The sequence below is a fragment of the Peromyscus eremicus genome, chromosome 15 (genome assembly GCF_949786415.1).
Source record: "Peromyscus eremicus chromosome 15, PerEre_H2_v1, whole genome shotgun sequence".
In the NCBI taxonomy this organism is placed as follows: Eukaryota; Metazoa; Chordata; class Mammalia; order Rodentia; family Cricetidae; genus Peromyscus; species Peromyscus eremicus.
This window is the reverse complement of record NC_081431.1, coordinates 18,182,498-18,197,733: the sequence shown is the minus strand read 5'-3', so window position 1 is coordinate 18,197,733 and position 15,236 is coordinate 18,182,498. Positions and strand designations below refer to the sequence as shown.

Sequence of the window (15,236 nt, the reverse complement as noted above, 5' to 3'; positions counted from 1 at the left end):
CTTTGAATTAGAGATTGGGACCCTAAGCCCTCCTTCTCTCCCTGTTTTTATTTCCTGGTACTATGAGGTGAATAACTTCCTCTACCACATATCCTGCCATGATGTGCTGCTGTCACACACCCAGAAACAACGAGGCCAAATAACATCAAGTCCCTAAGACCCTGAGCCAAAATAAATCTTCCTTTTAAGCTGATTTTGTCACAGCCACAGAAAGCTGAATCACACAAGATTACATCAATTACTAATTCAATTACATCACCAATTAATAAACATCAACTATAAAAGTTTTAAAAATTTAAGAAGCATAACTAACAAGCCAATAATGACAATAAAACAAAATACATAAAAGATTCTAAATTTTTACACTGCAAGAAAATAGGGGAAAATGAATAAAGTTTAAATGGCACAAATAGAAAACTCAATTATATCAATAATCACATTCAACATGAATAGCCTAATTAAGAGATTGTCAAATTGGACTTTTTTAAAAGACTCAAATATGTGCTGTCTACAAGAGAAGCAGTTTATACACAAAATACTGATCAGCTAATTATAAGAGGTCATTTGAAAAAATGCAAGCAATCATCATAAAAAATCTGGAGTAGTTATAGTGATACAAATTTCCCACTGATTTCAAGACAAGCACTGAAGACAGACACACATATAAAGGAATCAATACATAAAGAATATTTATTCATACAGTCACAAAAATCAAGAATCTTCAAAAAACAGAAATTAGAGAAAAACAGGTGAATATACAATTGCAGGAAATTTAAACACTGGCTTGCCTCTTTGAAAGACTAATAAACTCCTAATAAGATTATTTTTAAAAGAGTATGATTTCCCAATATTGGGGGATTTTAACGAAGGTAAATTATTACTCAACCTGCAGACATTAAAAGAATAAAGGACTGTTAAAAAGAAAACTTTTTTTTTAAAAAGAACAACTTTATGCTCAACACTTCATATGAATACCTTAGATGAAATAAACAATCCTTAAAAAATACAATTTAATGAATGTACACAAGATAAAATAAAAAGTATTAGTAACCCTGTATCTGTTAAAGAAATTAGATTATCAAAATTTTCATACAAAGAAATTACCTTCATTTTATCATTTAAGGAAGAAATTAATCTAACACAAATTCATTCAAAAGTAGAGGAGAAATACTCTTCAACCTACTTTATATTTGAGCATGGTAGCACACATCTCTAATACCAGCACTCAGCAGACTGAGACAAGAAAAATGCTTGGAGTTTGAAGATAGCCTGGGATATACAGTGAGTTCAAGGCCAGTCTGGGCTACATGGAGAGAACTTGTCATACATAAATATTAAATACTATTTTATATATCTACCATAATTAGTACCAAAACTTGAAATCTGTATTCGAACAGACACAAAAAAGTCCTTAAAAAGATAATAAATCTAAATTTGGAACATATTTTAAATGCATCTTGATTAAATGGGATTTATTCTAGAATGACCATAATTCACATATTAATAAATAATAATTTTATTTTTATTTTAATATAATAATGTGTGAATTATGGCCATTCTGGAATATAACCATAGTAACAATAAAATATTTTGGGAAAACTAGAAAACAATTTCATAAAATTTAGCACACCAGGAAGAAGGGCATTCCAAACAGCAGAAATGGAGAAGCAATAGGTAACAGAATATTTAGTGGTAAAATACACATTTTCCTATTAAAATGAGAAGGCCAAAAATACACAATCACCACTTTTATTGGACATTATATTAGAGACCATACTTAGTAAAATATGGCCAGGAAAGGAAATTAAAAGACATGCAGATATTTCCAGCCTTTAGATACTACAACATGATTTTGTCATCTACAAAGTTCACATGCAAACTGCACAAATTAAACTTTTTTAAAAACCCTCAATGTTTCCATGTTTTAATTAAGCTTATAACACTGGGCAGTGTTTACAGCTATACTCGGCCACATGCACCCCATGGGCCACAAGTTGGCTATGTCTGATTTGTAGAAACAAAGAAAAAGAATTCTGGTTCTTCCCAGACAATTTGCCCTTCTAGGTAGAAAATCTTTAAACTAACATTAAGGAATAGATACATATTTCCCTGGTAAAGTGTTTATACCTTGTGCACCCTGAAACAAACAAACATTTGTAAGTAAACTGAATGAAGCTGCAAGTCAACACACACAGCTTCGCTCTTCATTGAAAACAAGTATATGTCAGTGTCATGGCAAGTTCACAATTCCTTTAACTCCAGAATGTGTACGAAAGCTTACAATTTTCAAAATAAGTGTATGAAAATCTGTGAGAAAAACAAATTCCTGATTACAAATAAATTAATTCTCTGAATCTCAGAGCCATCAGGGAATAAATTTAAACTTGGTAGTGGTGTACACATGTAATCCCAGGAGGCAGAGGCAGGAGGAATGAAGTTCAAAGCCAGTTTCACTGTAGTGCAAGTTTAAGGCTAGTGCTGGCTACATGAGACGTGTCTCAAAAAAATATGAAAAGGAAAAAGGTAATTCATTGTTTTATAACTTCAACAGTCATAGCATACTTCTCTAACCTATAATGTGGTTTACACAGTCACCACCACAGCTATTCTCTGTCTATGTAAAAAGCTGGCTGCTAGGTAGTAAACAGGAAATCAAGTTGTCATTTTCTTTCTCTTTATAACCACTTCATAATTTACTTCTAAAGTTATTTCATAAATAAAACATGAACAAACACAAATACAAAGAAAAAAGAAAAGCTCTCAAACTTTTACACCTAAAAATTTTTGTTTTGCTTTCCACAAAATAAATTATGCAATTTTATTACACTACAAATCACAACATAACCTGCTCACAATCCTTATGTTGCTACAGTCTATTTTGCGTAACGGGATTTAGCTCCTATGAGACAATTAATAGACAAAATGTTTACATTACCAAATCTACTTTAACTAAACCATTTCACAGAATACAAGACAAGTATTCCATTGACGGAGTCTATGGGTATTATAAATACAAGTTAAATAACAAGAATGGTTATTTGATGACACGACTGGTTACAACAGAGTAACAACAGGAAGCTTCAACCTGTTAAATACTACAAGTATAACAAATTCACACAGGCATCATTTTTATCAATCAAAATGTTTTCAATAAGCTATTTCTTAAATTTGTATTAATTTCCCAAAAGTTACATTATGAATTAATAGACTACGAAGATCCTAATTTGTTACCAAAGAACTGACTTTCTACATTCATAAATTACTACTTAGAGTTATACTTGGGGTGTGATAAAGGTCACCCAAGCATCCTTTTTGATGTTAGGTTTGGTCCCCATGGTGGCAGTGTGGGGATATGGTAAATGCTTTGGGAGTGACACCTGAAGAAAAGTCCTTAGGGTCACTGGAGGCATGCTCTTGGTGGGTGATTCTCAGAAGAGCCCTTCAGTTCTTGCAAGAGAATGATTATAAAATAAGCACTGTTATGGAATATTATTTTAACTAGGCAAAGATGTGTTACATTTGTTTATGCTGCAGAATATTACTTTAACTATGTAAAGGTGTGTTACCTTTGTTTATGCTGCATTTGTTTAAGGATGTAAGGATATGTGTTTAATTATGTAAAGACATGTTGCATCTGTTTCACCTTACCTGCCTAAGGCACCCGACTGGTCTAATAAAAAGCTGAGCAGCCAATAGCTAGGCAAGAGAGGAACAGGCGGGGCTGCCAGGCAAAAAGAATAAATAGGAGAAAATCTAGGTTCAAGCAAAGAAGAAAAGAACGAAAGAAGAGAGGAGAGAATGAGGGAGACACCTGGGGCCAGATGCCACCCAGGCAGACACAAGAAGCAGTAAAAGAAAGATATACAGAAGGAAAGAAAAGTAAAAACCCCGAGGCAAGAGGTAGATAAAGAGAAACAAGTTAAGTTAAAAGAGATAGCCAGAGCCGGGCAGCTGTGGCACACACCTTTAATCCTAGCACTTAGGAGGCAAAGCCAGACAGATCTCTGTGAGTTCAAGGCCAGCCTGATCTACAGAGTGAGATTCAGAACAGGCACCAAAACAACACAGAGAAACCCAGTCTCAGGGGAAAAAAAAAAAAAAAAAAAAGAGCTAGCCAGAAACGAGAGCCTAAGCTAGGCCGAGTATTCAAAACTAATAAGTCTCTGTGTCATGATTTCAAGATGGCTGGTGGCCCAAAAGAAAAAGCCTGCTACAAAGCACAGCCCCTGTTGTCCTCTCCCTGTCTCCTGTCTCCAAATGTGATGGCTTACACACTCACAGTTATCATCTGCCACCTGACAGGGAACTTCCAACAGAGGTGAGTACATGTAGGTGCCATGCCCCTGAGGCTCAAAACTAGTAAATAAACTAAAAAAAAACTCATCTTTTTACAAAGTATCTTATTTCAGGTATTTCATCGTAGAATTAAAAAGTAGCCTAAAACATTTAGGTTTTTAAGAAACAGTATTATTAAACATAAAATTTTAGAAACTATTATTTCATTTATTTATTTTTATTTTATATGTATTGGTGTTTTGTCATGGGTGTTGGGTCCCCTAAAACTGGAGTTACAGACAGTTGTGAGCTGCCATGTGGGTGCTGAGAATTGAACCTGGGTCCTCTGGAAGAACCACTGAGCCATCTCTCTAGCCTTGATGAAGTGGGGAGGGGCTTGGTCCTACCTCAATTTGATGTGCCAGACTTCGTTGACTCCCCATGGAAAGCCTTACCCTCTCTGAGGAGTGGATGGGGGTGGGGTGGGGTGGGGAGAAGTGGGAGGAGGGGAGGGAGGGGGAACTATGGTTGGTATGTAAAATGAAAAAAAAATAGAAATTACAAAACACTATTATTACTGCAGCTTATTTAATTTTATTATGTAAACCTTTTAAAATTGTTGAATTTCTTATTGTACTAATGTACTAAATTTCTACATAGCAAGTATTACCAGTAGCTATAATAAACTCAGAAAACCCAAAAGTAAAACTCACCAACTACTTTAAAAGGTTTGGAATAGACTAGTTTTTAAACAACACAGTAAGAATTTGCTACACATACAGGTGGTTACTATGCTAATACAAAGCCAGAATATAAAGTGCTCCTTAGGTCCACCACAAAGGAAAGTACAGAAATTAACTTAACCCATGCTATGTAATAACTGTCAGTTCTACACTAGTAATGCTGCTATCTTTGTGTGTCATCTGAATCATCATCTTCAACTGCTACAGAAAAGTCCACAAGAATATAGTTTCATTATTAATAAATCTCTAACAAACAAGATTAAGAATTTACCCTACATGAATATCATTATTTAGCACCTTTTCCCCATTGTCTGGGAAGTTATTTACTAAAAAAATCAACTTACATTAGGGTACAAATAAAATCAGGTAGTATCTAGAAAGGAGCTAAATTATCAAGAACTGATTCATATATATATATATATATACATATATATATATACATATGTGTATATATACATATATGTATATGTATATTCAAATATATAGAAAAATTAAACTAATATTCACACTAAGAACTGTATTATGGGTTGTTTTCAGTGCTTCCTCAACAACCAATAAGCAACACTCTCAGCAATGAATTTAACTTCATTGCAACTTTTTATATTTTAATCACTATAGCAAGTAATTTTAATATATTCCTCTACACTTATACCTAATAATGATTAAACCACACTGTGAGGTAGAGGAGACAGATATGTCCAAACAAATACACCAAAGTTCAGGTTATAACTATCTGTCCAGGGTAAATAACAATGCTTTGGGAAAGAGAAATTCTTGGAGCCAAATGAAAGCTAAGCAACAGTCTACATTGTGAAATATGTTTGACTGAACATGAAATTATTATTCAAACAGTACTAAAATTGTCTAAAAGAACAAATAGTGGGGGGAGGGTGGAATGCCAGAATTTATTTACTCTAGTGTTTCAACTAATGCTGTCAAGAGTACAGTTAATTATCATCACAAATTCTAACTCAGCAAACGTATTTGTCAAACATACAGAGAAAATGGTGAGAGAGAGAAAGAGAGAGAGAGAACACATTACCAGTAACACAATCTTCTCTCAAAATTGTACAAAGAGTATCACGAGACACCTGAAGAAACCACCACCATGAAAGAACCATAGTCAACAAACTGAAATACTTAACTGAAAGAGGAGGAAAACTCAAAATAAAACTTCGTGTTATGAACGATTATAAAAGTAACTATGAACTACAAAGAATTTCTAGAAATATAAAGTAACACCTGAAATTATTCAGTAACAGACTGGAAGAAAAAGTCAATGAAATGTCCAAGAAAAAGTTTCTCTCCTCTTTCCTAGAAAGATGTGTAAAATAAAAGAACTTTTTTACTTATCAAATTTATTTAGAAGCTCTAGGAAATAAGGGAATATACAAGAAGAAAAAAAAGACATTTAAAAAAACTAGAGAAAGGAAGACAGATCTAACTTTCATATTCAAATTGTCCACTAAACCTTTTAATATAATGAGCAAAAATGAGACTGTAATTCACCCTCCTTTAATTTCATAATTCCAAAGACACAGAAGCATCAACAGATTCCAGAGAACAAAAATGGGTTTCCTACAAAGAAATAACTCATGAGCATCACACCTCTCCTCAATAAAACTGGTTACTAAAAGCAAAGGAATGCAACCTTCAAATTTCTGAATGAAAGCAATTTAAATGTGAATGATATACCCAGCCAAGGAATGTACCAGACATGAAAGTCAAAAAGACAGTTTTAATATTACACTGACAAGCACTCATACACATTCCTCCTGAAAGCAAGTATCAGCACAGGAGACAGTCTAGGAAACTGTAAAATGAGTCCAAAACAAAATAATAACATGGGACCCAAGAAAGCATGGAACTTGAGCATCCCTCATCCAAATCAACTGGTCATGCAAGTAGAAAGATATAGTGGCTGAGCAACCAGACTAAAGTCTAGATCTCTAATAAACATACAGATGATATAAAATACATAACACCATGTAGAGAATTACATGGTGTTAGCTAGCATCAAATCCAGAAAACAGTACATTAGTACTTCAAATATTATGATTAAAAAGCTAAACAATCAGTAAGACATGATATTGAGAACTGAGGAGGTACAAAAAAATCCCTCTTATCTTTGGAATACCATCATATCACTAGCATTAAATAATCAAAATGCTGTTCATTGCTCTTCAGAATCAACAAGTTTAACTACTATAAACCTTGACAATATACAATAAATATTATAGCTAGCACAATCCATGAAGGCAATGTTAGGAAGTCAAGACACAGTTTACAAAAGTAAATTTAGAGACAATGAATGTTCTCAAAGGTGATGGTCCAACATCTAAGTTTTAGTCATAAAGACATAAAATAAAAAGAGGAAAAGGCGACTACATCTTCAAAGTTAATTTTTTCATTTTCATAACAGAGACACCAGATTATGTAAAAACAGCTACCTAAAAATAAAGTATTGTATATTGTCTGTACAATTAGGAAAGTGATCAACAGAGAGAAGAATTAAACATAAAGTCTACAATGATTTTCTCTAAAGAGAGGAACCAGCTGAAGAGGTAAAGCATAGAAAAATTTTTATATTTCATTTTATACCTTTGAGTACTACTCACATTATGTTCAGACGGCTACAAGTTCTCAATAAACATGAACATAGATATAGATATAGACAGACACAGAGACACAGAGACTGTGTGTGCTTCTCTGACCAGTACAGGAACAACAGACTTTCTTACATATCATTTTCTTTATTTTCTATTATATACTCTATGGACTAAATACCAACCTTCCATCATGATATTTCAGAAAAGATGTGGTTAATTAAACAGACTCAAGGACTTAAGCTTTAGACAAACAGAATATAAAGATATCCACAGTCATTATCTCATTTGAGTCTTAAAACAGTCTTACAAAAGCAGATTTTAGGAACTAATAAATAAAAATTTAAAAGGCTTAAGTGACTTGCCATCATCTCTCTTCCTCCCCCAGAGAGAGAGAGAGAGAGAGAGAGAGTTTGGAAAACAAATTGACAGTTTTATAAATTTAAACAGGCACTTACCATATAGCCCAAAATCTTATCCTAGGTTATTACCCAAACAAATGGAAACACATTATAAGAAGGCATGTACTCAATGTTCATAACAACTTTATTCAGAGATGGGCCCAATTTCTAACAAGTTAAAAGGACAAAGCCAGGAGTAGTAACACATGCCTATAATCCCAGTACTCAAGATGCCTAAGCAGGAAGGTCATCAAGTTAGATGACTACCTGAGCTACATATGGCCTTGGGTATAAAGTGAGATTCTGTTTCAAAAAGAAAATTGAAAATAAACAAATAAATGAAGAACTGTATTTCCAGACCTCAGAATTCTACTTCTCACATATACCAACCACATGGATAAAGCACTGATGTATGTACAGGAAAGAAATCAGACACAAAAGACAATGGATTTCATGAGTCTATTGAACTGAAATGTCAGAAAAGCATAATTAGAGTAGCAGACAGCACATTCGGTGGTTGCCAAGGTTGAAAGAGAAGCACTGAACCAAAAAGAAACAGAAAGAAACTTTTGGAGTGGACATGTTCTACATGAGGACTGTACAGTGTTTGTTACATCACCATAAACATTAGGCACAACTCATTAAAATATTATACAACTTAATGAGGCCTATTTAAAAATCCCACAATGCAATGGCTTTTTAGCATAGGCATTAACCAAAGATCTCCAAAAGAATATGAAAATTGGCATTTAAGAGGTAACTTTCAGTTAGCAAATAAAAATATAGAACTCAAAAGCATCCCTCATCCAATTCAACTGGTCATGCAGGTAGAAAGATGTAGTGGCTGAGCAACCAGACTAAAGTCTAGATCTCTTATAAACATATAGATGATATAAAGTGGTGATCACTCAGATTATAAACTAAGTTATACAGGAGTTATTTTACTAATAAAAATAATGCATTTATCTAAAGAATGGATATGAAATACACAGTAAAAGTAGATAATGTAAACAAGAAATATCAAATTAAACACACCAAGAAAATCATTGTCCACTTTTGAACTTTTACATCAGAGCTTTAACTTACCTAATTTATGGGCCTGTTTAGACCAACAGTGTATGGACTAAGCCTTTCCCTTATACATTAAGCCTTTCTGCTACCATACAAATTGATCAATGCAGTACTTTTACCTAAGTATTTATACATTATATAATAGACACAAGAGTCCTTTTCTATGTTAAATAATTCTGTGAAGTCTGGAGAATCTGAAGACACCACAGAAAACTACAGTACTAACATGCATGCATACAAAATCTATTATAATTACAAAATTATAAAAATCAAGAATTAGAAGGAAATCCCTAATAAGCAAATTCCTAACCTCCATGTTGAGCATTATTTCCGTCTTTGTGGACAGCACCTCAGGGTTTACTTTAGCAGCACCAGGGAAAGGTAACTCTCAGCACACCACTCACTGTTCAGCACTGTCACCAACCGTAGTTTGCAGTTTTGCTGACCACTTCACTTACCCCTCTTCTGAACCCAACCTTCCTTCACAATGGTAACATCGCTCATGATGGCTCCCCTCTGAGCCCCCAACTTGGAGAAATGATGCTTTGCAGGATCAGTTTTAGTATTTGGATTCTTTGCTGCTGCTGTTGCTGCTGCTGCTGCTGCTGCTGCTGCTGCTGCTGCTGCTGCTGCTGCCCTTCCCACTCTTTAGTGATGACTCAGCCTGGAAGGAAGTATTGAAGAAAGAATTTCTTTTTTTTTTCCATTCTTGAACTCACATAGCAATAACAAACAACTAAGTCTTTGTAAATGCCTTCAATTGGCCTGACTTCACATAGAGTCTAGCGCTTCAAACATGGGGGTGGGGGAGGGGCTTATTTATTAAATAGTTCCATAATGAGTACACTGCTCTGGTCTTGTGACAAATGTTAAGTGATAGTGAAACATTGAACTTAAGAGACTGAAATAAAGTGTCCTAACAAAACTACTGTCAGACCTACACAAACACACAGAAAGCGTGTTTTGTAATGTATACCTGAGATGATGGGAGAAAGAAGGAAAGTTAAGTGGTTCGAATCCCTCTAACTTCAGAAACAGCTATGTCAAAGCATCTTTAAGTATTTTTAATTGCTGTACTTTATGTAAAATACAATGTGCCAAGAAAGCAACATTTATATAATCTGCTTTATTCTAGAAAATATTTTAGGTAGATTACATTAAGTACACAACATTCAGTAAATTTTTCTGGTAGATAAAGAAAGTGAAACAAAGGGAATATGAAGTAGAAAAGACATGCCAAGAACTGTTCATTTACCATAAAATCTGACAATCTTCACAACTCTCTTAGGGCACTATTAACTTCATTTCACAGAACAGAGAAACTGGGGCTCACAGAGAATAGGTAACTTGCTAGATTTCAAGGTAGTAAACTGTAAAGCTAAAATCTGAATTCAGAGTGTCTGACTTTGAAGTATGCTCTCCTCATTTCAAAACTTTACATGTGAAAGGTGAGCCAAATTTTTGGAATGAAATGTTTTAGGAAACTTGTAAATTTGAAAACATGACAGGTTTCTTTATTAAAAGTATCTGTAGAATATATAGTTGCTCAGAAGAAATATAGTTTTTCCTAAGGCAAACACTAGAAATGTATCCTGGGTCTTTATATGAGAATTTAGAGTAAAAAGGCTTCTTTGCATATATAGCAAAAAGCTTAATGAACTCTTTATTACTGTACCTCCCAATCTAGAAGGGAAATGCTTCCACAAAACTTTGTGAAACTGCTTCTACATTTGCAAAAATATGGACCAGATATGCTGGTGTTAAGTGGCCTAGGACAAACAGCATGAACTTCAGGTAACCAGAAAAAAAATAGGTACGTAGAGTAATTGTGCTATTCTATGAAGTTGGTTTTCACAAATAGTGCACAGCATTAAATTCAAGGTTGGATTCCGAGTTAGTACTGAACTTGATTACAAATCATCCTCCAACACAAATTATATGCAAAGCCTAACCACTTATCAATCAGTGATCAAAACTAAACATCCTCTGAACAATCTGACAAAGGCTACAATGGCTCAACCAGAAGACCACCCTGTCATGGGCTGGACAACTATGTCGTACGCAATAAAAATACAGGAAGGGACAGGACTACTCAAAACTACAATCATGGGGACCTGTTGCTGCAGAATAAAGAGGGATGCTGTAATCTGGGTCTTTTTCCCAAAATTAGGATTGTTTGAAAAAAAACATTAAAAACTAAAAGAAATTTGAGAAAATCAATCCTTTATTCAAGGAACTTTGGGGAAATTTTATAATTTTGTCCTCTTGAAACATCTCTACTAACATTAAATATTCTAAAATAAGATATAATTTACCACCAACAATCTCACACTAAATATTGCCAGGGGAAAGTCACATTATTTAAAATAATACCCACTTCACATTAAAAACAGGACAAACAGAAAAAAAATTATTTTGATTGATTGGCATCGTATCCTGAAGAGCCCAACATTATTATACAGCTCCATAAATCAAAGGGTTATCTGTGTATACAGCATAAAGAATTTTAAGTTAAATACTGGAAAAGACTAGTGCAAAATGATATCACCACCATAGCTGCACTGAGCATTTCTCGTTGGTACTACTTAAACAAAAAGGCTCCATCTCTAGTGAGATTCTGCTTTTCTCACTATAAAACTATATAATCTGAACAAACGAAGATGTACACCATTCTTGGGAGTAAAAGTAGAATAAATATTAGGGTAATATCAAAAAGAATATATCCAAGAGATACTTCCAATTAAAGTAAATTGTGCTGGAATAACCCTTACAAAGAACTCTGAGAGGATAGAAGTCTTCCTGAAATTGAACCAGATCAACCCAAATCAATTAATCTTATTTCATAACAGACCTGTTTATGAAAACTAGTTTCTTGGATTGAGAAAGAGAAAAAGAATAATCAATGCATACGTATTAAGACTGAACTTTTCAAGTGTACATTAAATTAAAACAAGATTCACAAACTTTTTTAGGGCCACTGAACCTAACTATTAGAGGTGGTCTTATCCCATTATATTTTAAACAGTTGCCAAATTTTACCCATAACCACAACTTTCAGCTTTAAAACCTGTTCTTGTGTCTAATGGCTAAAATGTTACCATCTTTAAACATCATTTTAAAAATGTAATCATTAGATTATCAGGAAACACTGTCTTTTATGTGTAAAAGCAACTTTATTGGCTCCTAAGCACTAAGCATATTCTCTGGTTTGATTTACTAAGTGACAATGCTCCTATTCCAGTCATCTACAGTCTCCCATTCAGTCTCCCACATTTACCTAAATACTAATCAATTAGATGAGCCAAAGTTCTGTCACCTGTTTCCAATGTAAAGCAAACTTCACCCTCCTTCCATAGTAACTTCTGTAGAAATATGTTCTCTCCAGTGAGTTAACATAAAATCTGGTTTATTTTTAAGTCTGTTGAATTCAATATTTTAGTGCTAGGCAATCTAATTTTTATCATTCTTATTAAAAGTTACACACAAAATTCATAGTGGATTCAATAGTAAAGATATTTTCATTCATGATTCACTATTAGAAAATATGATAATAACTTCATTTGAATATCATTTTGTAATGTACAAAACATTTCCCATCTTTAATTCCATTGAATCACAATATAAATTATTAAAGTAATTTGACTGTGCCTGGCACTTGTTCAACAAATACAGAATTAGTGAATAAGTAGATGAATGAACAAAGATGTAACAGCTTTAGATAATACAGAATAAGCTATGCAAACAAGTTTAATAAGTCAATAGCAAAAATGGCATGATGCCATTTTTTAAAACAAAACTACGTTTAAACATTATGGAATTATTTTTATATACATAATTAAAATTCCTATATGTTAAATCATGTTTCCTATGGCCTTCCATAAAGTACAAGGACTAGACTACATTAAAACTATCCTATTTTTCTCTTGACAACTCTTGATGGTTGAAGTCATCAATTTTCAACTCCAAATTAAAAAACCCTCAATGCTACTCAAAATTATTCATTATGGGAAGAAAAAGGAGAGAAGTGAGTATATTTTTAATAATGCTTTAAAGAATTTTCTAAAGACTTCAGTAACCAGTCATGCAATTTAAAGCAATAATATCAAACATGTTTTAGAATGTCATTCACTCAAAAAACGTGAACTATACCTATACTTACTCAGTCAATAAGTATTATATATATCTTCTGTCTACTCTGTGACAAGAACTAAAAAAGTATCTTAAGTCTTTCCCAAGTCTATTATATACTTGTTATCCAAGATCTTTCATTTATATCACCTTATTTGACTCTTAACTGTGAAACTAAGAAAACTGTGGCCAAAAGTAATAATGACAGTATTCCCCATAGTTACCACACATAGGTACAATCAATAAATGTAATCACCTGCTATTAAGATCTTCCATTAGTTTCATCTGCATTATATGAAATCACAAAATATGAAGTCTCAAATGTAATTATCAAAATGTTTTAAAGTAAACCCAAGAAAAAAATAAAGTAAAACTAAAACTATCAAGAGAACTATCACAAATGAAATAATATAAAACTTAGGATGAAAAGCACTCAGTAATTTTCTTTCATACAAGTGCAAAGTTCATATGTTAATAATTTCCTGTATGTTAACTACCTCTTTTTTGTGGGGAAAGGGGGATCTCTGAGACCTGTAGGCCAGACTATCCTGGAACTATGTATCCCGAAATGTCCTTGAACCTGCCTCAAACCTCCAAGTGCTAGGATTACAGACATGACCCATCAAATCTGGCTTCCTATACGCTTATTTCTAAATTAAAATCCAAAATAATTTTCTTTAACCTATAGTTGAGCTTCGGCTGTAAGACTCTATACTATCATTTTATAGACTTTACTTATGATAACCAAACTGAATTAATAAAGAAAACTAATTCAAACACAATTAATATTTTAAAACATAAATGATGAGCAAGAGGAACTACTTTAGATTCCACAGTAGTTTCAGATTTCAATAACTATATTATAAGAAATACTAAGCCAGGATGGTAGCACATGACTGCAATCCCAGCTACTCTGGAGGCTGAGGCAGGGGGATCACAAGTTTGAGGCTAGTCTAGTCAGTATAGCAAGTTCAAGATTAGTCTGAGCCACTTGGTGAGACCACGGCTCAAAAATAGTAAAAGGGAGGAGTTGTGAAAGGTGGTATAACATACAAGACCCTGGTTCTAATCCTCCCCGCTTCCCACCCCCACCCCCGCAAAAAAAAAAAAAAAAAAAAAAAACCACAAAACTGATTTATATACCAGGACAAATACACAAGGCTGTATCAAACTTACGAAAGGATAAATGCAGGAAAGTAAACACACCAAAGTGGGAATGAAATTCAAGCCAATTTGTCTTGTATTTAAAATAATTCCAAGGTAATCTGCTCCTACTTGGAGTTGTTACCCTGTTAACAATTCCTCTCTTCAGAATACAGTAATAACACTGTGGAATTTTTTTTCCCAAAACCTGGAACTTTTAGACAAACTATCAAGATCTTTCAAATTGCTAATTCTTAAAAATCGACTTTATAAACTTAAAAATGTATCTACAAAAACAGAAAGCATTTTCCCCTTTCCCTCTACTTAGGGCATCAATGTAGAAGCTCCACCAACATGTCCATTATTAAAAAGCTTGTGCTAGGTGATATACCTAACATTCTGATTGAAAACACTGGGGATATGCTTATCCTCTGCTTCACATAAACCAATAAACATGCTACTTCTAATGGAAAATGTTGCTCATCTGTGTATGAAGGCACCTATGACAATAGGCTCAGGACTGCTACTTAAGAACACTGGCTCAGCTGGCCATTGAATTCAATATACACATAAAATTCTAAAATCTGCCCCACGCACCTCTCAAACTGTAAAATGAAAATGCTTAACACACACACACAAAACCTATCTATAGTCCACTAAACATTACCAGCAGATTTCTTCTCCACACACACCCCAGGATTAGAATCCCTGACAAAGTTCATCTCAAAGCTGCCTTTAGAAAGAGCACCAGAGAGACCAAAAAACTTGAATCAACTCTGCCTCATTCAGACTGGTGCTGATAATGTCCCTTTAATTCTCTGTGCCTCAATTTCCTTAGCTGTAAAGAAAATGTAGCATTAGATGATTCA

The 15,236-nt window shown here is 33.7% G+C and overlaps 1 protein-coding gene across 1 annotated transcript in view; it reads right to left on the bottom strand.

The window, feature by feature from the left end:
• The window catches only part of Akt3 (AKT serine/threonine kinase 3), a 236,334-nt gene extending 226,626 nt beyond the window's left edge, over positions 1–9,708 (bottom strand). Inside the window, exon 1 of the mRNA XM_059280533.1 lies at positions 9,555–9,708. Within this exon, the coding sequence (XP_059136516.1) occupies positions 9,555–9,600 (46 nt within the window). The 5' untranslated portion in view covers positions 9,601–9,708. The remainder of the gene's footprint in view (positions 1–9,554) is intronic.
• Positions 9,709–15,236: the final 5,528 nt, after the last annotated feature.